General features: G+C 46.6%; 2 protein-coding genes across 10 annotated transcripts in view; one reads left to right on the top strand and one right to left on the bottom strand.

The window, feature by feature from the left end:
• Positions 1-2,924: 2,924 nt before the first annotated feature.
• C13H2orf68 (chromosome 13 C2orf68 homolog) lies at positions 2,925-8,500 on the bottom strand. Its single transcript, XM_059893504.1, has 4 exons — positions 8,347-8,500; positions 8,145-8,263; positions 7,102-7,253; positions 2,925-6,735 (listed from the first exon to the last, which is right to left on the bottom strand). Exons 1-4 carry the CDS (start codon positions 8,451-8,453, stop codon positions 6,613-6,615), a joined length of 501 nt encoding a protein of 166 aa, XP_059749487.1. The 5' UTR covers positions 8,454-8,500; the 3' UTR covers positions 2,925-6,612.
• A 1,709-nt stretch (positions 8,501-10,209) lies between these two features.
• Positions 10,210-25,738, top strand: part of USP39 (ubiquitin specific peptidase 39) — a 29,590-nt gene continuing 14,061 nt past the window's right edge. Inside the window, exons 1-8 of one of the 9 annotated variants that reach the window (XM_059942786.1) lie at positions 10,210-10,520; positions 13,423-13,492; positions 14,763-14,857; positions 16,062-16,198; positions 17,427-17,579; positions 22,118-22,343; positions 23,966-24,043; positions 24,936-25,003. In XM_059942786.1, coding sequence (XP_059798769.1) covers positions 10,253-10,520; positions 13,423-13,492; positions 14,763-14,857; positions 16,062-16,198; positions 17,427-17,579; positions 22,118-22,343; positions 23,966-24,043; positions 24,936-25,003 — 1,095 coding nt within the window. In that variant the 5' untranslated portion in view covers positions 10,210-10,252. Of the gene's footprint in view, positions 10,521-10,953; positions 11,006-12,894; positions 12,947-13,422; positions 13,493-14,762; positions 14,858-16,061; positions 16,199-17,426; positions 17,580-22,117; positions 22,344-23,965; positions 24,044-24,935; positions 25,004-25,738 lie in introns of those variants that run through there. The other 8 variants (XM_059942789.1, XM_059942792.1, XM_059942793.1 and 5 more) reach the window with 8 other exon arrangements.

Here is a 25,738-nt window from a genome sequence, read left to right as displayed (position 1 = left end):
GCGCCCCGGGCCGAGCCGCGCCGCCCGCCGGGACGTGGAGTCCGCGCCGCCCCAGCCCTGGCGCTCGCGCCCAGCCGGGAACTACAACTCCCGAGCCCCCGCGCCCGCGTCACGCTGGAAGGGTGGGCGGTGCCCTGACTTCTGGGGACCTGGACGCCGAGGGCGGTGGCGTGGGACCCCAGCGGAGGCTCTGACACCGAAGCCAAAAGGATAGCCCCGTCTACCCTGCTCCTGCGGGGTAAGCTTCGGGAGGCGGGGAGCTCCGAGTGTGCACCGCCTTCCTGCTGCACGTGTGATTGTCACCGCGCACGTGGCTGGAGGAAGCCTCCCTCAGCCGCCGCGCACATTTTGCAGCCTGGACTGGCCGACAGTGACTTCGGGCAGCCTCCCTCCATGTGGCACCCCGTGCCTGCCGCTGTCCAAGGCGAGGCGGGTCTGCAGAGAAGCAAGTACAAAGCCTTGGCTGTTCCTTAGGAAACTCTAGCGCCCTGGATTTGGCTTTTGCTTCCCTCAGCTCAGCAAACTCTGGAGGAGGTCTACTTTCATCAGATACATTTTATTTTCAAGGGTACAAGTACACGGTGTACTGTCCAGAAGTCAGTGTCCAAAATGTGTTTCCTGACTGCTGAGCACTCACTTGAAACAATATCCATTCTAAGTAGACACACTTGGCCAGGTGTTGGGAGGCAAAGGAGAGGAGAGGAAGGCAGGAGACCCAGAGCAATCTGGGAAAAAGCAAACAGGATACTGTGAGGATAAATTACCCAACAGCTTCACCAAAATTTATGTTGAATGAAAAAAATGCACAACCTAAAAGTTGAGAATTGTTTTATTCGGTAGACTTTCTGAGGACTCAAGCCCTGGAGGCATCCTCTCTCGGATACCTCTGAGGGACTGCTCCAAAGCAGCACGGGAGAAGCCAGGATGGGAGTTTTTGCAAAACCCAGGTATTTGTAATATCAAAAGCTTACTGTTAATTAAAGACCAGTAAACAGACACCTCAAGTTAATGAATTAGTGCTTTTCTATGTATGGGAAGATACAAGAGTCTGGGCTCTTTGAAATCATTCCCTTGATATGCACCTTAACTATCTAGGGCCAATATCCTGCTTTTCTCCATCCACCCTGAATCCCCTCAGGGTGCAGTTGGGGGTGGCTGCAGGCTTGACGGTCACATCCTTTTTTTCCTGATATGGCAGGAGACATTCTTCGCCCACACTTAACAGGCCAAGGGTGCCCTCCTAGACATTCTTTTCATGATTAAAAGGGCAGGAAATTTTCCTTTCACACACCGGAAGTGTACCTGGCACTCTAAATGGCAGCCCAGCATCTGTTGGAGCCCTTGTGAGACAACACTGGGGCCGACAGACCTTTACCTGAAGGGAGCATGGGCCCAGGCTGCTGGGAACCAGGGAGCTTAAGTTCGGCAGCACTGGTGAAGCAAACGTAATAGGCAGAAACAGGGCCCTGTACGATGGGGGAAATGGAGAAGATAAACTAACTGGACAACAGCTTGAGAAAGGAGAAACCTTTTTGGACCTAGTGTAAGGTAAAAATGGAAACAGGAAACCTGTTGGAGGGCCCTCTTCCAAACTGCATCAGCACAAGTAGTTAAATCAGGGTCAAGAAGTATGGCAGTGCACATCAATCACTCTACAAGAATACCTGGCTGAAGGATGGGGGTGGGGGTGGGGGATGGTAAAATCCAGTCCGTCTGCTGGCCATGCTGTGCCCCAGGACAAGGGAGTGCCTCTTTCTAATTTACCAAGAAGCACCATCTTCCTGCCCAGGGGTGTTCTCCTTGGAGCAGGCACCTTTTTCTCATCTGCCCAATGGTGCTGTGAACCCTCAGCATTTCCTACTGCTTTGGAAGCTTTGCAATTTTTTTTTTTTTAATATTTTCTTTTTTTGATGTGGCCCATTTTTGAAGTCTTTATTGAATTTGTTACAATATTGCTTCTGTTTTTTATGCTTTGGTTTTTTGGCGGGGAAGCATGTGGGATCTTAGATCCCTGACCAAGAATGGAACCTGCACCCCCTGCATTGGAAGGCAAAGTCTTAACCACTGGACCACCAGAGAAGGCCCCTGGAAGCTTTGCAATTCTTTTTTTTTTTTTTTATTTAATTTTAGTTCACTTTAATTGTATTATTTATTTATTTATTTATTTATTTATGGCTGTGTTGGGTCTTCGTTTCTGTGCGAGGGCTTTCTCTAATTGCGGCAAGCGGGGGCCACTCTTCATCGCGGTGCGCGGGCCTCTCACTATCGCAGCCTCTCTTGTTGCGGAGCACAGGCTCCAGACGTGCAGGCTCAGTAATTGTGGCTCATGGGCCTAGTTGCTCCACGGCATGTGGGATCTTCCCAGACCAGGGCTCGAACCCGTGTCCCCTGCATTGGCAGGCAGATTCTCAACCACTGCACCACCAGGGAAGCCCCAGCTTTGCAATTCTTAATCAACATTTACTATCCCCTGTTGAGCTGGGTTTCAGTTCCTCTCCAACCACAATCATGGGGAAGGCCTGAGAGGGCTACTCAGGTTCTAAACTGGCTATTCTATCTTAAAGTGGGGGTAAGGCAAGCACTCCAGAGCCTTGACAAGGAGGCAGATTTTGGTTTAATATGACAATCGGAGTCATCCCTAAAATAGAGAAGTAGCCCAAGACAGAAGGGCTCTTCATGGGTAGTCGGTAGGGAAGAGTTGCATATCAGGTAAAAAGTAGGACCAGATGTCTTTAAAAGGCCCTTCCAGCTCTAATGCCACGTGAGTCTACTTGTTATGCTCCAACCAGGACAGTTCTTAAAATAGGCAGAACAAGAGATGAGATTTCAAGTGCTGATTCTGTGCTGCTGAATGACTTCAGGGCAGCATGTAATCTTCACTTCCTTATGTACACAAGTGATTTCACAACTCTTGGCAAAAACAGTGCTATAAAAATAGTAAGTTTATTGGTTGAAAAAAATACTGTATTTGACGAGTACCTTCCTTCCAGGATTTTCAAATAATTTCCACGTCACTTTATTCATCCATACGCATAAACATGGGAAATGAGAAAAGAGAAGAATGTATAGCTTTTTACACACTTAACACGACAGAGCCAGTGCAACCAGTCTCATTCTGGTGGCTCTGGGAGGGCCGAGGGGCCATTCACTCTCTTCCCTTCTGGCATCACTCAACCTCCTGGGGAAATCTGGGGTGGGTTCCTGTGGCTTCTTGGTCATTTGATTCCTCAGGGACAGGAGTTCAAGGAGGGAGCTTAAAATGTTTCAGATAATTGTCACCATTCCATGGTGCTTCTTCCCAAAGAAGGCTCAGAGGTAGGAAAGTAATCTGTCCTTAGTTTTCTTTCTATATGCCTCATTTATATTTGGGACCAGCTGGGGGACCCCTACCCTACCATCCACAGATCCTGCCAGATGCACAGCAAACTGGATACCCACCACCCCAAAGGGTTTCTTCCAGTTTCGTGGGCTAATCTCTAGATGGCAGTGCCCCTCAGAGTGGAACAATGGAGACGGAATGTCCCTTTCAGAGGCTCATCCACAGGGAGAAGCATTTTTTTTGGCCACGTCGTGAGGCATGTGGGATCTTAGTTCCCCGACCAGGAATCAAACCCGCGTCCCCTGCATTGGAAGCACAGAGTCTTAACCACTGGACTGCCAGGGAAGTCCCAGGACAAGCATTTCTTATTGTCCACGTTGGTCTTACTGGCTGGCCGGGCTCCTACTCTCACTCAGTACAAAAAGCTTTGCATTCTCCTTTTCCCTTCTTGCGTTACCTTCTTCAAAGACTTCCATACTTGCCAGCTGGCTGGAACTCAAGCTTTAGTGTTTACTCTCGCACAGCCCAAAGCCCCTGCAGGCCCCAGCTTCCTTCTATTAGTAATCACCCACGGTGGCCCAGGAAACACAAAGCCTTAAAATCCAAGGCTTAGCCTTAGTAAGTGAAGATCACTTCACTTTGGATTAATGTGAGATATGCTTGTCAGGCTACAAGACTTTCTTTTATTAGGCGGCTGAGAATATATCTAGTTAAATGAGTGCTGATTCTGAAGCAGTCTGCCGGAAAGCCCCAGCTAGTCTAATGCTATTGCCACTGCACCAAACGGCACGGGACAGTCCTCTTTGGGACATCTCTAGAGCCTCTGGGAAATGCTCTGGAACATGCTCCTTGATGGCAAAGCACTGATATTTGAAAACAGCTGGAAGACATCGAGAGGCAAGTCCGGTAACCATACTGGATAGTACTACCTTGGACTGGGATGAGGTGTGGCAGAAGCAATGAGCGGAGCTGTAAGGCTGTCAGTGGGCTGAGGGCCATCACCAGAGAAGCATCTCAGGCACCCCTGGAGTGATGGCACCATCACCACCAACAGGCCTGCTCTGAAGGACAATGCCTCATTTAAGTACCAGGCTTAGCGCTTTACATAGTCTCGTGGCACAAATTAGCTACAAATTAGAACGTTTTCTTGGGTGGAAAATATTTTATATGCACTTGATAAAAGCAAAGGGCCTCAAGAAAAAGCTTACAAGCAAGATATTCCCATCATTCTCTTACCTGAGAGTGTTAGGATTACACGATAAACACACAGAAGGACAGGATAGGTACACAATTCTCACAGGAACGGAGGCTAAAATTTCAGGCGCCATGCCCCCAACCTCCTCTTCTGGACTTGTTTCTCAATTCTACAATAAATCCAGGAAATGGGCCATCTAGCCATGAGAAGACGAACCTCAAAATATTTCCAAACTAGGAAGCCTAAAAGTTCCAGTGAAATCCTATGTCCAAGTCAGAAGATCAGCTGAAGAGCTGGAAGATGAAAATGACTGGTGCTCTGAGCTGCAGGAAGGCTGGGGATAGAGTATGGCATAGTCTCCTTGACCCAGGAGGCTCTGGAGGGTAGTTAACGTTAAAAGTCAAAAGGCACTTCCAGCCTGGCTGAACGAGGACAGACTTTCTCCTTTGAAAGCAGAACTGAGCCCAGGACTGGCAAGTTTAAGGCATTTAACCTTGGGCCAGCTCTGGGGGTCAGGAGCATGCTGGTCCCTGGCTGCCTCCACAGGCCCTGCTAATATATCCACCTCACTCACCTTCCCAGCGAGCTGTGACTGGCTGCACTTTAACGATGGAGTCGAAGTAGCTGCCTTGCCCCATTTCAGAGGGGGTAGATTTTCAGGGGTGTAGGGCATGAACCAAAAGTGCGCTCAGGTGTCCTTTAAGAGAAAAGCTGCTGAGAGGGACCAGCCAGACTGATCTTGAGACCCTGATGAAGAAAAACCTCTGGGGCAGGGGGCTTTGGTTTGAAGAAGTCTCAGTGCTCACGGGCTCACTTAAACCCCATACTTCAAGTCACTGAGGTTAGGCCCATTTGCTGGAAAACTGAAGTGGCTTGGAACTGCAGTGCATGGGATTGCTTGTGGATTTCTCAGACTGTAGCCCAAACCTGCATTAGGAAAAATGTTCACTTAGGTGAAAGCAGTGATATTCCTGGGATCTTTATTCTCAGGATCTGTTGGGAGTTTTATATACTCTATACTCTTGGGAGGTAGAAAAGGAGAAAGCACAGAGCAGGGGAAGGGCAGATGAAAGAGGCTTGTTTCGCTCCCTCTAGGGCTCTCTTCAGGCTTTTTTTTTTTCTTTTTCCCAACTAGGGCTTGAAACAGGTAATTATTGCTAGTGTTGAATTTCCCTTTGTATGTACATTCAAGGCTGTTAAATCACAATTGGAAACACGGTTTCAGGCTTGTTTTGATAATTCCCTTTTAGCCTGAGCAGAGGATGGTCTGTTCACAGCTAGGGATGAGGTTGGAAGCTGGAATTCTGTAGTCCGAACCCTGGCAGGTTTTGCTGCAAGAAATCCTCACAGTTTAGTTCTGGCGTCATCTTTCTAGATCTCCTTACCTAGACTGTGTGAAGTGGTGGAGCATGGGAGAAACCTGCAAAAACCATGGAAGGGGAGGAAGACATGCTCACAAGTAGGCGTCAAAGAAGATCATCTCTCTTGACTAGCATCAGAATTACTGGGAGAGCTGGTCAGAAAGGCAGACCCCAGAACCCCATCTCCAAAGTCCTGAGCATCCGTAGGTGCGCAGTCACACTGGGAGGTGGGGGGCGGGGTGGAACTGATGGATTGAGAGACAAAAAAGATGAAGGAAAGAAAAGAACAAAGAAACAGAGCTGAAAAGATGATCTAGGAAAGCACGGATGGAAGTGAACAGAAACACAGAAGAAAGGAACCATAAAATAACAAACGGGGCTTATGGAGCTGGGCGGAGCAGCGTGGTCAGATGCCCTGGGGCACGTGACCTTGGTGAGAAAGCAGCACGTTGGCAGAAGGTCTCATAAGCCTCATCTCTCCCTGGAATCTTTGCTTCCAGAACACCAAGCTAACCAAACAAAATTCTCAAAAACGTCCAGAACGTTAGGCTGGTCAAATGGGCCAATATACGAGAAAGAATGGCTACAAGGGAGGTGGCCAGGCGTAATCCCTGTGACACCCTTTTCCTGTGGATGTGGCAGCTCTGGGGCAGGGGGGCTGGTCCTCAAGATCAGCTCAGACTGGTCCTGGCACCCCCAAACTAGGGGCGGCTCCCTGGACAGCGACTCCAGTCTGGTCAGTGTCGGTTCTGGCGCTTTGCAATCTCCTCCTGGATGCGCAACTTGAGGGCCTCTCGCATGGGTGGCTCCAGAGGTGTGTGTGCCGACACCTCCTCGCTCACCCTTCCTGGATCATCATCCTACGTGGAGGAAGAGTCAGGAAGCTCAGGGCCTGGCCTCTTCTGAAGAGGTGACCTGCCCTGTCCCTAGAAAACTCTCTCACAGAACTCTGCTTGACTCACAACTTCTTGCCAGTGCCTGTCATTTCCCAGGTGTCCCCTGTAATAGTGACTCTCAACTGGGGGCCATGAGCCCTCCCTGTTGCCCGCTGAGAATCACTGTGTGACGGCAGTGACTTGTGCTCAAAAGCATCGCCCAGCAGTCTGTGCTCTCATGTGGAACAAACACTTCCCACTGGCCCTGAGGAAAACAGTGGCTCCAGGTCCGGCAGTGATTTCCATCACGGCCCAGGACCTTCAGGCTGCAGCTGTTTCCATCAGGCGTACCTGATACACGATAACTGAAGTGACGTCTCCGCTGTCCGCCTCATATTCTAAGCAGAAGAGCTGATGGCCAGGGGGCTCTGGCTCAGAGCTGCCACTAGTGCTGCTTTCACCAGACTCCTCACAGTCTGGGTTGCTTGGGTGGGTAGAGCCATCTGGAAGGATGAACCAGAGTGAGAGGGAACAGAGGAAGGCTGCTGGAACCCCTGCCCAGAGATGATACAGGAAAACATACTGTAAAGCCCCAATCTTCTCATGGACCTAGAATGTACGTACGTGTGTGTGTGTGTGTGTGTGTGTGTGTGAAATCAGCCACCTATCAGGAATTTTATTCACCTTTGTATCCCTGCCCCAGGACCAGCACAGTCCTACCACGCAGTGGGTATACAATGCACATCTGTCTACACGGTTGGAAGGTAGTGGAGAGGTGGATAGGGCTCTGCCTGGGTTCAAATCCAGGCTCTGCCATTTATTTCTCTGAGATCTCCAACAAGTTACGAAACCTCTCTCTGCCCGTTTCCCTGACTGTGAAACAGAAATGATAATAGTTCCCATCTTACCGGGTCCTCTAAAAGCTAAGTGAATGACTGCACATAACCTCTAAAAACACTCTTAAGGGGAGCTCAGCAAATTTAGCATCATACGTTAACTACCGTAATCTCTAGATCACAAGTAAGCTGGGGAAAAAAAACCCATTAACTGGGTTTGGGCTTCATTCCACAATTATGTCCTGGTCGCCTAGAGCTGTGCCTAACTTTTTTCCTGTTAGCTGGTGGGAGTGCGAAAATATAGTACGCTGGGGGCAAAGCGGCGGACAACTTGCCGACTCTCAGGGACGTCCGGTAATAGTGATGCTTAACTGCGGGACTTGAGCTCTCCCTGTGCTGCGGGCAGAATCACTGAGCGGCGATTGGGGAGCGTCGAGTTAGACGTTGGAGATGAAATGAGCCTTGAGAGGTAAGACAATTTTTTCCCAGACAGAAAAGAAGAGCGCGTGGAGGCAGAGGGCCCGGGGGCAGAAGACCGCGCGGGGCGGGCGGCCTCACCTCGATGTCGCGGCAGGTACACCTGCAGGTCGGGCTTTCGGGGCCGAGTGGGCGCGGGCGTGTGCCGCCTCCTCGCCTTCTCCTTGGCCGCCTGCTTCACCTTCTTGTCGTAGTCGTCCCTGCGGGGAGCCGAGCGGGAGTCAGGGACGGCCGGGCCAGGCCAGGCTGGGGCTGGCAGCCGTGGCGCGGGGCGGGGCGGTACCGGGCGAGCTGGTTCCGTCGGATGTGGTGCACGAAGCCGTGGCTCATGTCCAGCCGCCCGCCAGGCTTGCAGCAGAGCCCGGGCCCGGGACCCGGCGCCGCTTCCATCTGGAGCCCCTGTGCGCGGAGCCGCGGCCACCACCGCCGCCGCCGCCGCCGCCGCCGCCGCCGCCGCCGCCGCCGCCACCACCTCCTCAACTGCCCCAACTGCCACCCTCCTGCCCCGAGAGCTCCGCGCCCCTCCTCACTCGACTTTCGACCTCGCGCCCTGACGCCGGTCGGGAAATGGCCAGCCGGGCCGAATGTCCCAGCGCGCGGAGTTCCCGGAGCGGGAGGGGCGGGGCGGGGCGGGGCGGGGGGCAATGGGGCATGCGCAACTTCCATTCCCGGGCGGGGCTTTTCTTTCGTTGTGACATTATCAGTAGGAAACCAGGATTTAGGCTTAGTGCTGCTACATCAGAAAATCCAGAAAAACACAAAGCACCCATCACAGCACTCAGCGTTCGGTGTGGCGCCTTCCCGTCCTTTTTCCTGTGCTTGGATGCTGTGTAATTCCATCACCAGCTGCGTGACCTTGGCTGACTGTTGAACCCTGCTGTGTCTCAGTTTACTCATTTGCAAATGGGGGCACTGAGATCACCTACCTCCAAAGAGATCGTGAGGAGGCGAGTGCCAGGGCAGGGCACACAGCGGCGCCCCGGCCGCCCAGCCCAGCCCAGCCAGCGGCCCGCCCGGGGTTCCGCGCCGCCGCCGGCGGGGACGCTCCTTCCAGCCCTCCCAGCACCCGAGCTCTGCGGACTTTCCCGCCGCCCAGCTCGTCTCGGCGCCCACCGGACCGATGTCTTAACTCTCGGCGTGGGAGGACCCAGGGCTTTTCAGGCGTCTGAGCCTGTGCCATTTTTGAATCCTCTTTAAAAAGAGACAAAACTAGGAATCCGTGATTAGAACAGGGACAGACTGGTACATCCACACAGTGGGATGCCGCTGAGCAATCAAAAGGAACGAGCACTCAACAAGTTGGATGAATCTCAAAACAAATACGCCGAGTGAAAGAGGCCGGGGATAAAAAGAGGACTCTCTGGGTGCTTCCATTTATATAAGACTCTAGAAAGTGACACTGATCTCTAGCGACAGAAAGCAGATCAATGGTCGGGAGAGGGGAACACTTTTGGTGGATGGTGGTTAGGTTCATTATCTTGATCGTGGTGGTGGTTTCAGAGTGTATACATACCTCCATCAGTATTCAGCAAATTGCACACTTTAAACGTGCATTTTATTGTATGTCAATCACACCTCAGTAGAACTGTACAAAGTATTGAATAGTTCAGGGTTGTGGAAGGGGTCGTGAAAGTCACAGACCCTGAAGCTTGAGCTTTATTAGCGTCACTAGTCTCCTTCTGCTCGTCGTTCGCATTTTTCTGTGATACCAAGAACAATCCTCTAAATGTGGAATTAGAGCCGTCGGATTGCTCCACGAAGGCGATGACTTGGGGATGTCGCCTAGTTCTGTGCAGGGCCGTCGGTCTCCGAGGCGCGGAAACTGGAGACGACCTGCCAATTCTGGTTTCGGGACACACAGTATCTTGAAGACACCTGGGGCCCAATGCCAGCTTTTCTTATCCAGAAATTCCGCAGCCAGTGAAAGGTTCCTGTCTCTTTAAGCTGGTAATAATGGGTAAAGTGGCAGTAGGCCCGCCTATCGGTCTCAGGTGCGCGCGCACCCGCAAAGACCCGCCCCCCCCCCCAGAGGCGTAGTACTTCCCAGAAGTTCTCTGCGGCGTGATTTGTCCCCATCGGCGACTCGTAGAAAACCTTGGGCTCGATAACAGCGCCGCTTCTGATTGGCTGATTGCCGCGTGCTCGGTCTTCCCTGGAGTCTGTGCCGGGCGACTCGGCTGGTAGTGGCGATGTCCGGCCGGTCCAAGCGGGAGTCTCGTGGTTCCACCCGCGGGAAGCGCGAGTCCGAGTCGCGGAGCAGCTCGGCTCGTGTCAGACGGGAGCGAGATCGGGAGCGGGAGACCGAGGCTCCGAGCTCCCGGGGCAGTCCGGTGCGCGTGAAGCGAGAGATCGAGCCGGCGAGCGCGCGCGAGGCCCTGGCGCCCGTGGTCCCGGCGGTGCGGGTGAAGCGGGAGCGCGAGGCCGAGGAGGACTCGGAGCCTGAGCGGGAGGTGCGAGGTGCGCGGGGCCGGGCGCGGGTTCCACTCTCGCGTTCTTCTTTTTCCAGCCTTCTCTCCCCACGGGGAAGTCACACTCCACTCGCGACCCGACTCCGTTTTAATGAGGATAGTACTAGTCTTGATCAGGATCGTAGCTATAGCATTTCTAACAGTAATAAGAATAGCAGCTTTCCTTTATCGGATGTCTAATGCGGGCCAGGCGCTGTGCTAATTGTTTTACAGGTGTTCCTTCCTTTTAGTTTTTTACAAAATACCTGAGGAGTGAGTCCTGCTGTAATTTCTGAGCGGAGAGCCTGAACGCTGTGCATTTGGACCACACTGCCCTGTTACCCAGGGCCGTAGCAGCCAGGAGATATGGATTCTAGTCCTGCCTCTGAGACTGAGTCACGGTGGTTTGGGCAAGTGATTTTCACCTGTCTGTCCCTCTCTAGGTTAACGGAAGGAGTCCTGGAACCCATGACCTTTGAAAGCCTTAATAAGCCAGTGAGTCTGTCAGTTCCCATCCATGACTGTACCCTCTGCCTCTTTCTGCTGGACTCATTCTGCTTCTCTTAGTAATTTCTGGAGACCTCTTGGCCAAGCCATGGTACTCTGTAGTGTGTACACTCTTTTCCAACTTTTGATATCTTACCAATCATTAAGTAGGTTTCCATCGTTTCTGAAGCTTTTCCTGTTTACCTCAATTACATCTTTTCCTTCTCTGAACTTGGAACTTCTGCCTTGAATATGTTCCTATGTACTTGTTTTCTGGTAGGTTAGCAGGTGAACATATCACAAGGCTACATGTTAGGGACAGTGTTCATTGGCGGGGGGGGTGGTCTTCATTCTCCAGGATTTTATAATTCTGTCTCTGCACCTGGTAATCTATATAAGATTATACTCTTATGTTAACTCTTAAATTTCTAGCTCAGGGTCCTGTGTTTGACATGTTTTTATATTACCCTCAGGGTCCAGAATAGCACCTTGCTTGTGGTAAGTGCTTGATAAATGTTCTTTGAATAATCTAGTTAATAATTTCAAGGTATTCTTTGATTTCCTTTACTTAAATATTCTGTCAGCCTCACGTTTCCCTTTCTTTGGAAGAGAAATTGTTTCTTAGATATTTTGTGTAGTTATGGTAAGGAGATTGTTTTCTCTGGGACACACTAGGATCCCAGTTGAGGTTACTGCTGGTTTTTTTTTTTCCCCTTTTATTTTTTTCATGAAATAGATTATAGGTATTAAGATGAGCTAAATGTCATGCACATGTATAGTTTAAAGAAGAGGGTGGAGATATACCTTAAATCTACCACTTGTCAAGAATTGTGAAGGGTCTGAGATTTTACCCTTTTTGTACGCTACCAAGTTAGCCTGCTGTGGTTTCACGGATGCTGATGGAAGACATGGAGCTATTGGGCTTGAGACAGCTTATTGCAGCAATAACAGTAGCCAGAATATAGCATTGTCACTTCCCTGAGTCAGTTCCCACAGCGCAACACGATGAGAACCCATACACACAGTGGGGGTCCTCACAGGACGAGAACTCTGAGCTTAGAGAACCCAGATCTTCTATAATGGGCTGTGAGCTTGCCTCCCCTTTGCTCTGTAGGGACACACTGTCTCCTACTTCCAAAGCTATAGAAACAAACTTCACTATACAAACAACTTTGACAAGATAGTCTGGAGGCAGTCAGTGCCTCTGGTCACAATATGTGCAGAAATTCGAGAGACCCATGGAGAGTTGCCTCCCGACGCTGTTCAGCTTAAGAAGTGGTACTTAACCAGTACCTTAGAAGCTCCCATAGGCCCCTTCCCAGTTTCATCTGCCTTCCTTGCTTGCTTGGGTAATCACTGAATTTTTTCTAATCATTTCTACTTTTATTATTTTATTATTTACAGTTTTAACTCACATATACGTCCCTAAGTAGAACTGTATTTTATTTTGTGTTTGTTATAAATGGAATCATACTATATGTTGTCTTCTGTTTTGCCTTTTTTTTTTTGCTAGCCATATTGTTGAGGTTTATCTGGGTAGATGTTCATGGCAACACAGTGTTCTATTGATGATATACCAAAACATATTCCTCCCATTTTTATATGTTGTAGACATTTGGGTTGTTTCCAGTTTGGTCTCTTTCAAATATTGCTGCTATAAATATTTTTTAGTAAAGCATTCCTGATGGCACATGTGCAAAAGTTCTCTAGGGTATATAAGTAGAAGAGAGATTGCTGGGCCAAAAGGTCTGTGTATTTTCAGCTTTGATCTTGCTGTACTATTTTCTAAGAGGTTGTAACAGTTTATACTCCCACCAGCAGTTACATGAGCATTCTCATTGTTCTTCATATTCGCCAACACTTGGAATTGCCTGATTTTATTTTTTCCTCTCTGGTAGGTGTGAAGTGGTATATCATTGTGCAAGGAAATTTGCATGTTCTTGATTACTGGTGAGGTTGAGCATCTTTTCTTTTCTTTTCTTTGTTTTTTGTTTTTTTTTTTTTTGGCCATGCTGTGAAGCTTGCAGGATCTTAGTTTCCCAACCAGGGACGAACCCCAGCCCCCTGCAGTGGAAGCACAGAGTCCTAACCATTGGACGGCCAGGGGATTCCCAGCATTTTTTCATAAGTTTGAGGGCTGTCTTCCTCATTTTCTTTTGGGTTGTCTTTTTTTGTTGTTGTTGTTAATCTCTTCACCAGATTTCTTTATGTAATTGCAAGCAATTCCTTTGTTGGTTATACGTATTTCAAGTATATTCTCTCAGTTTGTGGCCTGTTCCGTTAAGTGGGCTTTTTTGGTGTTGTCTGGCTACCTGTACAGGAGCTCATCCTGATTAATTTTTCCCATTTCTGTGTTTGTTTGTACTGGTAGTTGACCCTGAGTATGGGTTTCCCATTTTCACAGCTTTTGATGCTTCTCCTTTCAGCAAAGAATGGCCGCATGGATTCTGAGGATCGGAGGAGCCGCCACTGCCCCTACCTGGATACCATTAACAGGTCGGTAGCACAGGAATGCCTAGGGCAGCAGCAGAACAACGGGGTCTATGCAGAAAGTTCTTTGGACTGTACGTTAAACAATACGTTCAAAAACTTTATCTCTTTTAAAGCTTTCTGCCCAGAAAACTGTGCTTCTTGCTGTGTTTTTTAATCTTTGCCCTCCAATTTAAAGTGTCAGAGAGCATGTTGTTTTAGGGTGGGCACATGCAGAAAGAGCTTTTTGCTCATTTTGAATTTGTATGTGGAAATAAAGGGATATGTGGTGTCGATGACAACAGCAAATTTAAATATTATTGAGCACTGACTGTGTGCTAGGTACTACTCTAGGTGCCTGGGATTCAGCACAGGAAAAACAGACAAAAATATATCCTAAAGCAGAGGTGTTTACCCCATCTTGGTATTCTTTGATCCCAGATGCATTTTAGGATGGTTTTTCATTTATGCTCTAGGGTGGCACTGTCTAATGGGCTTTTTTGCAACAATGGAATTGCTCTCTAAGGGCTGTCCACTGTGGGAGGCACAAGCTACTTGTGGATATTGAGTGCTTGAAATGTGGCTTGAGGAACTGAATTTTAAATTTTATTTAATTTTAATTATTTTACTTTTAAACACCAATAGCCGTGTGTGGCTAGTGGCCCCTTTGACTGACAGTGCAGCTTTCCTGGGACCATTACCAGTTAATTAGAGTTAATGCTTGAGAATGAATCCCCTTGCCACCTGTGAATTCAGTGGAGGTAAATTTTCTTTTGTCACTTAACCCGCCCAGTACTCATATATCATTACTTTGCACTTGAATAGGTAGATCTGTTGGTAGGTATTCCCCTAAAGTTCTTCAGGCTTCCCATTTATTTTTATGGACAAAAATAAAATTTTCTTTTGTGAAAGGGTTTATTCACTCTTTTTATGTCCTTCCTTTAATGTCTTTTAATTTGGAATGCTGTTGGGGCCCTGTTACTTTAGTCCTACTTGTGGCTTTTCCTCCAGAGAAAGTAATGGAAGATTCTCAACTGGTTGTGAATACTCAAAAGAAAGAGGGTCGTTGGTGGAGATACCTTTGCACTGCTTTGGGGCTTGGTGGGTGGCGGTGCTATATTAAATGCCCAGGTAAGGAAGAGTTAATGTTCCCCACGGTTTGTATGTGACTGTTGAACTGTTCTCCGAAGGCGGCTGCGTGACTGCAGAACAGGGAGCCAGCGGCACTGCTTCGCTCAAGTGCTCACCTAGGCAGCCGTCCCTGTTAATTGTTTCTGTTTTGTTTTGGTTCTCTTAGGAGTGTGCTGGACTTTGACTTTGAGAAACTGTGTTCCATCTCCCTCTCGCATATCAATGCATATGCCTGTCTGGTGTGTGGCAAGTACTTTCAGGGTAAATAAATGTTTTGCATCACATTTTCAGCACTAGCCACAGTTCTATTCAGGGATTTTTTTTTTTTTTAAAGTAAGTAAGCTGCTGTTAGGAGTCGTGTCTAATAAGCCCTATCTTTGTTCCCAGGAAGTTGGAATACTCTTAGAAAATCCACAGGGGGTTCTCTGATTGGTCAGAACCTGAATACATGTGAAAGCGAGAAAGAACTAGCCATATGAGAGACTATGTAGGAAGTATCAGAGACTCTGGGTTTTTGAATCACTGATGTTTTCTATACTTATGTCTTTTTCTGAGAATCCTTTTACTCTAAGGACTTTTTCATTCTGTTCTTTTCTGGAAATTTATTATTTCAGTCCATTCAGAGCAAGCAAATGTTTTGTACACAGTATAGTGGAGGATTCAAAAGAAATATAAACTACATTCTTTGCTCTAATAAGGATCTTATAAACTGTCAAGGTTAACACGTAAAACAATCAGCAAACTCTCTTAAGACCATAAAGATTACGGCTGGCCTGTGTGGCGCTGAGTATAAATAGGGATGATAGGAGTTGAAATATGCAAAGACCATTGTTAGCTGCAGTGTTTGTGTAGAGTTCACGGAGGAGGTGGAACTTGTACTCTGTATGCAGGACGTAGAGTTTGAATAGGTTAAGGGTGAGATGCTCTAGAAAGGAGTGGCAACGTGAACAAAAGTATGTAGGTACAGGATTGTCGTGAATGTGGACAGTTGAAAAATCAGGACTAAGTGATGATGGACCGTCACAGATATGTACGTGTGTATGTGCAAATCTGCGTATGCATGCACGTACATGTACTGTATATAAATATATGTGGATATTCCTAGTTTCTAATACATGAAACTAGTTCATATACATAAACACATGCATATATACACACAAACACTCACACACATATACACACACACGCACAAATACACCCACACATATTTTCTGTGTTCATGTATATGAAATTAGTTCCCTTATGTCTTGTGCCATCTAGGGAATAAAGATAACGTGCTATTCTTTCTTGCTAATTTTTGTGATGAGAGGAGTTCATGTGGGAGATTCCTTTCGTGGATGGCGTAGTACTTTGTTTTTGCTGATATTAACATGTTCTGGTACGAAATAATGAAAGGAAAGTTACCCCTCATCTGTGTGCTTATGGAGTCTGCCCTTCTCTCATAGCCTTTCACTCTTCCCTACAGGCCGGGGTTTGAAGTCTCACGCCTACATTCACAGTGTCCAGTTTAGTCACCATGTCTTCCTCAACCTCCACACCCTCAAGTTTTACTGCCTCCCAGACAACTATGAGATCATCGATTCCTCGCTGGAGGATATCACAGTGCGTGTCCAAGAGGGTTGGTTTGGAACTAGTTATCCTGGGAGCCTCCCCAGGGCTCCTGAGGATCTGCCCCACCCAAGGTCAGGGAAGAGTCTCAGTCCCTTGGGCTTCAAGAGGCTCCTTTCGCCTTGGGAGGAACCAGGGAAACAGAGTAAGGAGGTCACAATTCATAATTTTGGCCCGTGGTCTACAGTCTAGCTCTCATTTCTGCTTTTAATGTTGAGGGTTAGGACTGAAGAAATATTGCTACTTTTCAGTTAGGGTGAAAGCATTTTTGTGAAATAAATTATCCTTCCATATTTTGGAGTAGGGATGTGAATTGGGCCTGCTGTAGGACAGTGGATACCAAGAGGTATACCAGCTTCCGGCTACTTTTGACATGATGCTGCCAGAATGGCCAACATGTCCATCTGTGGGCTCTGGTTTGTGACCTGTGCCAAGAGTCACTGCACTTAAGTGGGGAGTATGGAAAGTCCTCTTGGGCTTTGATTACTGTTGGAACTGTTGATGATTGCTTTCCTTTTCAGCAGTGGCTGCATGTTCAATAGAGTTGAATGCTCAATTTATTAAGGAAAGCTTGGTGTTCAGAGTATTTGAAACACTATTTACTCCACTTCATAAGTTTTATAACATTCTATTAAAGTTGAAGTTAAAGTGGTTAAGGACAGTATTTATAGACGGAGAAGCTGAAAGGAATTCAAGCTTTCAAAGTGAGTTAGTGGCGACCCCTGACCAGTGTGTGACATGATGACCCTCATAGCTCTAGGACAGGGAAGGTTCTGATCCTGCCCCTGCAGCCACAGGGAGTCCTGAGATCTCAGTCCTGCACAAATAGGAGGTGACACTCCTGCTCCCGCACCGGGCCCATGTGCTGGCTCTGTGTGAGGTCCCACCTGGGACTCAGACTCCTGCCTCCTGCAGACTTGAGTGTCCTGCAGCTTCTCCCTGTTGTTTGTCATGGGTTTGGCTGGACCTGCGGTCTGAGGAAAGGCCTGGGGTTCAGTGACTTTGGGTTAAACACAGAGATCACCTTCTAGATGAGCAACGTGGAGCGGGCCCATTCCACGTTACCTCAGTCCTTAGACCTAATGTTGGAAGCCCTTTGGGTGGTGGTGAGATGTTCACGACCAAAGTATCTTTTCTTTTGACAGAAATTGCTGTTGCGGATATATCTTGTGAACTCTGTAGACTGCCCTAAAACAGCCTAGGATTTTCTTTTGCTTTGCAGTATGTGTTGAAGCCCACTTTCACAAAGCAACAGATCGCTAACTTGGACAAGCAAGCCAAGTTGTCCCGGGCATATGATGGCACCACTTACCTGCCCGGTATCGTGGGCCTGAATAACATAAAGGCCAATGACTACGCCAATGCCGTCCTTCAGGTAGGTTGGAGGTGGGAACCATGAGGGAGGGGGTAACCCGGGAACACTGTGAAGCTTGGCTAAGAAACAGCTGCCTTCTGGTTGAGTGCAGTCAGGTGGTCCTCAGACCCCGAGTCTTGGCAAGGACTCTTCTTGGGTGTTTGTTCTGCACCAAGCAGAACATTCCTGTCTGCTTGAGGGGCTGCCACCAAAAGGTGGGCCTGTTCTAGCCTCTGGAGCTTCCAGGGAATGGGGGATGGAGCTGCGTGGGGCCTGCAGTACCAAGTAAGAGACATGTGAGCTAGATGATGCTTTTTCTTTTCATGGTGCAGATGTTCATTGTGTTGGCTCTGTGATGTCTCTGTCCTGCCCCTGTGCTGAAGTCCTGCAATGGATAAGGCAGAAAGCCAAAGTTGTCCTGTTTGCAATTGTTTTGCTTTTTTAAAAAATTACATAAGTAATATGCGCATATTGTAGAAAAATTAGAAAATGTTGGTAAGCATAAGAAAATAAATAATCATCCTACTTCACTCAAAAAAAATTGGTTAAGAAAAACTATAAACAAGCACTTGTGTAGGGGGAAGATATAGAAAGTATAAAACAAAAGCTTCATTCCTTTCTTTCTCTAGTACTCTGTCCTGGGATAGTTAGCAGTATAGAGACCTCCAGAACTTTATTCTAAACGCATGTACACACATGCATTATATCCTGTCATGTGGTAGTATTATGGTTTATTTTGTTATTTCCCAGTTGATACATAAAATTTCACTTGTCTTACATTTTTATTTCTGTTACCAGTGTTGCAGTGAGTATCTATATATATAGTCTTGCATTTTTTGTGACACTGTTACATTTGTTATATTTCTTTTCTAGACTTGAAAAATGCTCGTATTGTTTAATCTATAAAGTAATGTAGTATGTATATGTATCTCTATTTTAACTGAAAAGCATATTATGAAATCAATAAATATTCTTGTGCAGCATCCTTAATGATTACATGTCAATCCATTTTGTTGAATTTAATTTATTTAACCTTCTCTTCTTGTATTAATGCACCTTGGGCCTAGATTCTAGGCTGTAGGGGGTTTGTAGCAATTTACAAACCCACCAGCAACACAAAAGGGTGTTTTTCTTTTTCTTTTTCTTTAAATTGAAGTATAGCTGATTTACAGTGTTGTGTTAGTTTCTGGTATACAGCAAAGTGATTCGGTTATGCATACATATATATATATCTATTCTTTTTCATACTCTTTTCCATCATGGTTTATTACAGGATATTGAATATAGTTTCCTGTGCTATACAGTAGGACCCTATTTATCTATTTTATTTTATTTTATTTTTTTATAGATTTATTTATTTTTATTTATTTATTTATTTTTGGCTGTGTTGGGTCTTCATTGCTGCGCATGGGCTTTCTCTAGTTGCGTCGAGCGGGGGCTACTCTTCATTGTGCGCGGGCTTCTCATCGCGGTGGCTTCTCTTGTTGCGGAGCACAGGCTCTAGGTGCGCAGGCTTCAGTAGTTGTGGCACGCAGGCTCAGTAGTTGTGGCTCGCAGGCTCTAGAGCACAGGCTCAGTAGTTGTGGCGCACAAGCTTAGTTGCTCTGCAGCACATGGGAGCTTCCCGGACCAGGGCTTGAACCCGTGTCCCCTGCATTGGCAGTCAGATTCTTCACCACTGCGCCACCAGGGAAGCCCTTATCTATTTTATATGTAGTGGTTTGTGTCTGCTAATCCCAGACTCCTAATTTATCCCCTCCCCCACTCTTTTCCCTTTGGTAACCGTAAGTTTTCTATGTCTGTGAGTCTGTTTCTGTTTCATGGATAAGTTCATTTGTGTTGTGTTTTAGATTCCACATGTAAGTGATATCATACGGTATTTGTCTTTCTCTTTCTGGCTTACTTCACTTAGTATGATAATCTTTAGGTCCATCCATGTTTCTGTAAAAGACATTATTTCATTCTTTTTTATGGCTGAGTAATATTCCATTGTATATATGTACCACATCTTCTTTATCCATTCATCTGTTGGTGAACATTTAGCTTGTTTCCATGTCTTGGCTGTTGTAAATAGTGCTTCTATGAATATTGGGGTGCATGTGTTTTTTCGAATTATAGTTATCTCCAGATATATGCCTAGGAGAGGTATTGCTGGATCATACAGTAGCTCTATTTTTAGCTTTTTAAGGAACCGCCATACTGTTCTCCATAGTCACTGCACCAATTTACATTCCTACTAACAGTGTAGGAGGGTTCCCAAAAGGGTGTTCTTCATCTTGCATTGTCACTGTTACCACGGAAAAAAACTTTTTCCATTTTTTTTAAAATGTATTTTATTTATTGAGTTTTGGCTGTATTGGGTCTTCGTTGCTGTGTGTGGACTTTCTCTAGTTGCGGTGAGCGGGGGCTACTCTTCGTTGTGGTGCGTGGGCTTCTCATTGTGGTGGCTTCTCTTGTTGCGGAGCACGGGCTCTAGGCACGTGGGCTTCAGTAGTTGTGGCACATGGGCTTCAGCAGTTGCAGCTCACGGGCTCTAGAGCACAGGCTTAGTAGTTGTGGCACACAGGCTTAGTTGCTCCGCGGCATGTGGGATCCTCCCGGACCAGGGCTCGAACCCATGTCCCCCGCGTTGGCAGGCGGATTCTTAACCACTGCGCCACCAGGAAAGTCCAACTTTTTCCATTTTGATAGGTATCTCCATTTTAATTTACTTTTTCAAAATTCACTTCTAAAGTTGATTCTTATATTTTTTCATGAGTTTTTGGGCCTTATGTGCTCATTTTTCTATTAGTGGTCCATTTTATTGAGGATTAAAAGTATACATATATATGTTGGCCTTTTTTTTTGCATATGTTGCACATAATTTGTTCTAGTTCTTTTTTGGCCTTTACACTTTGTTTGTGGTATTTTTGCATGAAGAATTTGGTAAAAAATTGTAAAAGTATATCTGTGAATTTTGGTGTCTGCCATTGGTGTCATGCCTGGTCCCTGGAGAGGTCAAATTCTTAGGTGGAGAGAGACTTTGCGGACTGTTTCTCTTACAGCCTCTCGTGGCTTTGTGAAGACTTACAGGATGGACAGATAGGATTTGAATATGGGCAGGGCAGTTAGTTTTGGCTTTGTGATGGGTTTCAGTCCCCATAGGAAGTTCTCTTTATATATACAAATAAGTAGATCACCTGGCTCTGTAGCGCAATGGATAGTGCATTGGACTTCTATTTATATAAACAAGGAGATGCACAAATCCTTTGTGATGTTTCCACTAAAATGGGATTGAATGGACCAAGTACTCCATCTGGAGGCTGAATAATTTCTCACCAAGGACACCTACTGCTTGTATTGTTGCTGAAACCAGAGAGCAACCTCTCTCCACAGCATGGATAACCAAGAATTAGTATAAACTATCCATATGCTTCTCTGTCTTTGAGAGTAACTCTAAGCAGGAAATCCTTGTTTCTTCAGCTGAGCTAAGCTTGTAGGGGCTTTCCTGATCACCTCTGTCGTTATCCTGACTTGCATCCTGAGTTATCTTCCCCAGACATGTGGGTCTTCCCCAGAGACACCTGGGTTTATTGTGTTTAACAGCATCCTCCTATCCTTGCTAAAGGAATTACCTTGTCAAAGAAAGTTGTGCTCATGGTAAGCATAGCACTGACGAGGATTCATGAACCCATCAGGAGGGACCTATGGGGAGACTATGCATTTATTTAGGGTCTGTTCCATGGTCTCCTTCCCAGTTTCATAACTCACACTAATAAGCATGTGTTTTTTCTTGAACTAACATGGCTGGTCTTTATCTTTTTGCTTAATGAGATAAAATTAATTTTTGTTCTCTTAAACCTTTTGACTATTTTCCATCATAACAGAGTACATTCATTTTTATATACAGTTGTATCGTTTTGTTTTGTTTTCTTTTTTCTTTGGCCGTGCCACACAACATGCGGGATCTTAGTTTCCCAACCAGGGATCAGACCTGTGCCCCCTACAGTGGAAGTGCAGAGTCTTAACCACTGGACCACCAGGGAAGTCTCTGTATCGTTTTATTACCACCCTCTCAATACCGCATTTGGGGAAGACACCAGGTTTTACTAAGATGTTTTTCATATTGTTTTAATGTACAGTTGAGAGATGGGGGAACTGTGGTCTCCAGATAGTTCTCTCTGCCCCAGCCAAATACATGGTGAAGAAAGAGTATTTGAGTTTCTAGCCTTCAGTTCCTGTGAATCCGAACATAGTCACAGGTCTAATTAGAGTAAACAGAGGAAATTATTAATGAAGTTGGTCAGCAGATAGGGATTTGAATACCTTTATTTTAAAACTCCTTTGTTATACCCACGTTAGCAGAGTGTCTGCAGAACTGAACTTTCTATGAAACTCACTATAAAGGATGTTTCTCTAATGTGAACTCTGGGGGGGATTCTCTGGGAGTGCATTTGCTTCTGATTCTTTAAGGCATCACAGGCACAGTTCTATTAGAAGAACTTTAGGTGGACGAGCTTGGCTCCCAGGGGTCCTGAAGAAGGGCTGTGGATTAATCAGAGTGTTTGTTTGATTTCCAGGCTCTGTCTAACGTTCCTCCTCTCCGGAACTACTTCCTGGAAGAAGACAATTATAAGAACATCAAGCGTCCTCCCGGGGATATCATGTTCTTGTTGGTCCAGCGTTTCGGAGAGCTGATGAGAAAGCTCTGGAACCCTCGAAATTTCAAGGCACATGTCTCTCCCCATGAGATGCTTCAAGCTGTCGTCCTTTGCAGCAAGAAGACTTTTCAGATCACCAAGCAAGGTAAGGAAGGAGTAATTCATATTTTCTGACTTTAGGGCAACACAACTAGTTTGATGAGCACATTTACTTCCATTTATTTGCTGTGAACCTGACAGTAGCCGGAGCGAGTGTCCAGTGCATAGTGTGGTTAGGTTCCTCACTCTTCCTTCCTCAGCCTGCCCTGCCCGGAGTCCCAAGTGATTTCAGCTGGATAGAAAGTCTGTCTGCTTTGGTGACCTAAACTCTACGACTCAGGAAAACCAGGAGGCTGGGAAAGGCACCAGCCCATATTAAGCGCCTGCCACTTTTGGTTCTCATTTCGCCCTGTTGCAGACTAGAATATTCTATTTTGACTATTTTTATCCCTCCAAACTCAATTAGTTATTGCCACATGAGTAGCTCTTAGTACCTGTATCTGATATGATATTCTCTAGCATCCAGGTCAGTTGATTCACCATTCACTCATGGTGCTAGTAGGTTTTAATGCTACCAGGATAAGAAACACAGTTTTTTCTTCCAGGAGCTCCTATTCTAGTGGGGAAGATAGTTACGTAGAAAGATGATTACAGGGTGTTAAGTGCTGGGATAGAGGAAGCACAACATGCTATGGGAGGGAGCAAAGAGTAAGGACGCCCGTCGAGCACATGGGAGGTGGGCTGGGGGTCAGAGTGAAGGAAGAGACACCTAAGTTTTAGGTAGTGGGGAGACAGGGTGGGGTTGGGCATTCCAGGTAGGGAAGACACTGGACAGGAGCATGGAGGTGCCTGGTGCAGAGAGAAGACTGCATGTGGCTGGACCCTTGGATCCAATGATGAGAGCCGAGGTGGACCAGGTGTTGGGTTTATATGCCACTATAAGGAGGCTGGATTACATCCTGACAACAGTGGGGAGTCAGTGAAGGCTTTTAAGTAAAGATATGCCTTCACATGTTTGTTTTGAAAGCATTCTGGCTGAGGAGTGACTTAAAAGGGAAGTTCAGTAATGGCTTTTAAATTTTTTATTTAATTTTTTTTTTTTTTTTTTTTTTAATATTTGGCCATGCCGCATGGCTTGCGGGATCTCAGTTACCCGACCAGGGATTGAACCAGGGCCACAGCAGTGAAAGCGTCAAGTCCTAACCACTAGACCAGCAGTCAGTCCCCAACCTTTTTGGCACCAGGGAACGGTTTCGTGGAAGGCAGTTTTTCCACGGACGGGGGGCGGGAGGGTGGTGGGTGGTGGTTCAGGCTGTAGTGGGAGCGATGGGGAGCAGCGGATGAAACTTTCCTCGCTCGCCCCCCGCTCGCCCCCCGCTCTGCAGCCCGCTTCCCCACGGTGGTCCTCGGCCCAGGGGTTGGGGACCCCTGCACTAGACTACCGGGAACTCCCAGTCATGGCTCTTGATGGGTGATGAGACTCAGGTTTGGAATAGAGATGATGATCGAAGATTTTGGTTGAACCAGAGAGCCAAGGGGAAGAGTAAAGATCAGAAGGCTGGAGTGCCAGCGTGTAGTGGCCAGGTAGAGGAGGACGCCCAGGGGACGGGTGGCGTGGCCGGAGAGGAAGGAGAAACACTGAGAATGTGGAGTCATGCCAACCCGCGTGTGGTTTGGACTATCGTACTGTCTCCCAGCTTTGACGTACCATCTTTCTTTCTTTTCCAGGGGATGGAGTCGACTTTCTCTCCTGGTTTTTGAATGCTCTACACTCAGCTCTGGGGGGCACAAAGAAGAGAAAAAAGAGTAAGTCATGTTATTTTGTGAAAGGGAGCACTTTTTTGTTTGCTTCTTTTAAAGAACGCTTTGCAGCTTCCCATCCTTTTCTTCTTACCTGTTTATCTTTTTGTGTTAGGGTAGTGTCTCTGTATATATGGGCTAAATCTTGTTCCTGAATGGTTTCCTCTCCATTTTTCTTTATTAGAATATGGTTATATCTCATGGCATTTTTAATAAGTGGAAATGGCTATATAATTGTGCTCTAGAAATCCTGACCCAGTTTCAAACTGGGGGGCCGGGCAGCATGTTGTAGACATGCTAGTGGTGCCAGAGTGAGGGCTTGGTGGGCAGATTGCCTGGCTTGTAATTTGGTGGAACAAACTAAAAGCTCGTCCCTCGCCCTGAGCATGTACTTGGGGAGATGAGGCTGGCCGCTCTATAGATTCGCAGACCTTGAGTCTCTGTGTTTCTTAGCATCCAGGTTGGCTTAGCACTAGCTAGACATTTTTCATGAATGCCAAAAATAACTCTTAGCTTAGAGACTGCTGAACCAGGTGAATAATTTTGGAGACCTAATGCAGTTTTCTTCTTTCTGTGTTCTGATGGTGTTGGTTTCTTCATGCGGGATTGTGGCCTCCTGCTTTTTCTATCACATAGCCCTGCCACCTCTTCAGGTATCTTCAGCCTGTGTGCCCCATCTCTCTTGGGAAGAAGATAGACCTAAAATAATTATTTACACAAATACTTATAAAGGTATAATTTAGTGGTATATGTTACAAAGGTTCTTCTGTGCTTAGTGAGAGCTTTGGGTCTTATGCTGGAAGATGCTGGTTTATTTCAGAAATTTAGGAGTTAGGACTGTATTTTGGAAATGCTTTCCAAACTGACAGAATTTGCATTTTGATTTCTGTTTGTACAGCTATTGTGACTGATGTTTTCCAGGGTTCCATGAGGATCTTCACTAAAAAGCTTCCTCATCCTGATTTGGTGAGTGGCTTGAACCGAGTTTTGGACCGATTTATATCACCTGAGGGGATTTAGGGTTGACAGAGAGATGCTTAGATAATTGGTACAGCCTTTTGCTCCAGGAAGAGGTTCTACAGTACACCTGCCAAGTGGCACTTCCCCTAGGTTCCTGTTGCACCAGTGTGCTTAAGTTTGGGAGGTAGTGGTTGGATATACAGTTGACCTTTGAACAACACAGGTTTGAACTGCACTGGTTCACTTATACATGGATTTTTTTCAATACATAAAACTACTACATTTACGTTTAGCAGTTGGTTGAATCCGAGGATGTGGAATCTGTGGATATGGAGGGCCAACTATAGGACTTGAGCATCCGTGGATTTTGGTATCCAAGGCAGCTCCTGGAACCAACCATAGATACCGAGGGATGACTGATTTCAGTGTTCTGGCCACTGGGTGGTGCTGGCGTGTTTTTTCCAGAAAGCTCAGATAAGCTTTCTAGATCATCTAAAAACTAGATGAGTTTTTTTTTTTTTTTTTTTTTTTTTTTAAACAGTAGAGGGAAATTCAAACTCGGTAGTTTTTTTTTTTTTTTTTTTTTTAATTAATTAATTTATTTTTGCTGTGTTGGGTCTTCGTTTCTGTGCGAGGGCTTTCTCTAGTTGCGGCGAGTGGGGGCCACTCTTCATCGCAGTGCGCGGGCCTCTCACTGTCGCGGCCTCTCTTGTTGCGGAGCACAGGCTCCAGACGCGCAGG

Source organism: Balaenoptera ricei, chromosome 13 (genome assembly GCF_028023285.1).
Source record: "Balaenoptera ricei isolate mBalRic1 chromosome 13, mBalRic1.hap2, whole genome shotgun sequence".
Classification (NCBI taxonomy): Eukaryota; Metazoa; Chordata; class Mammalia; order Artiodactyla; family Balaenopteridae; genus Balaenoptera; species Balaenoptera ricei.
This window is presented reverse-complemented; position numbering and strand designations above follow the sequence as displayed.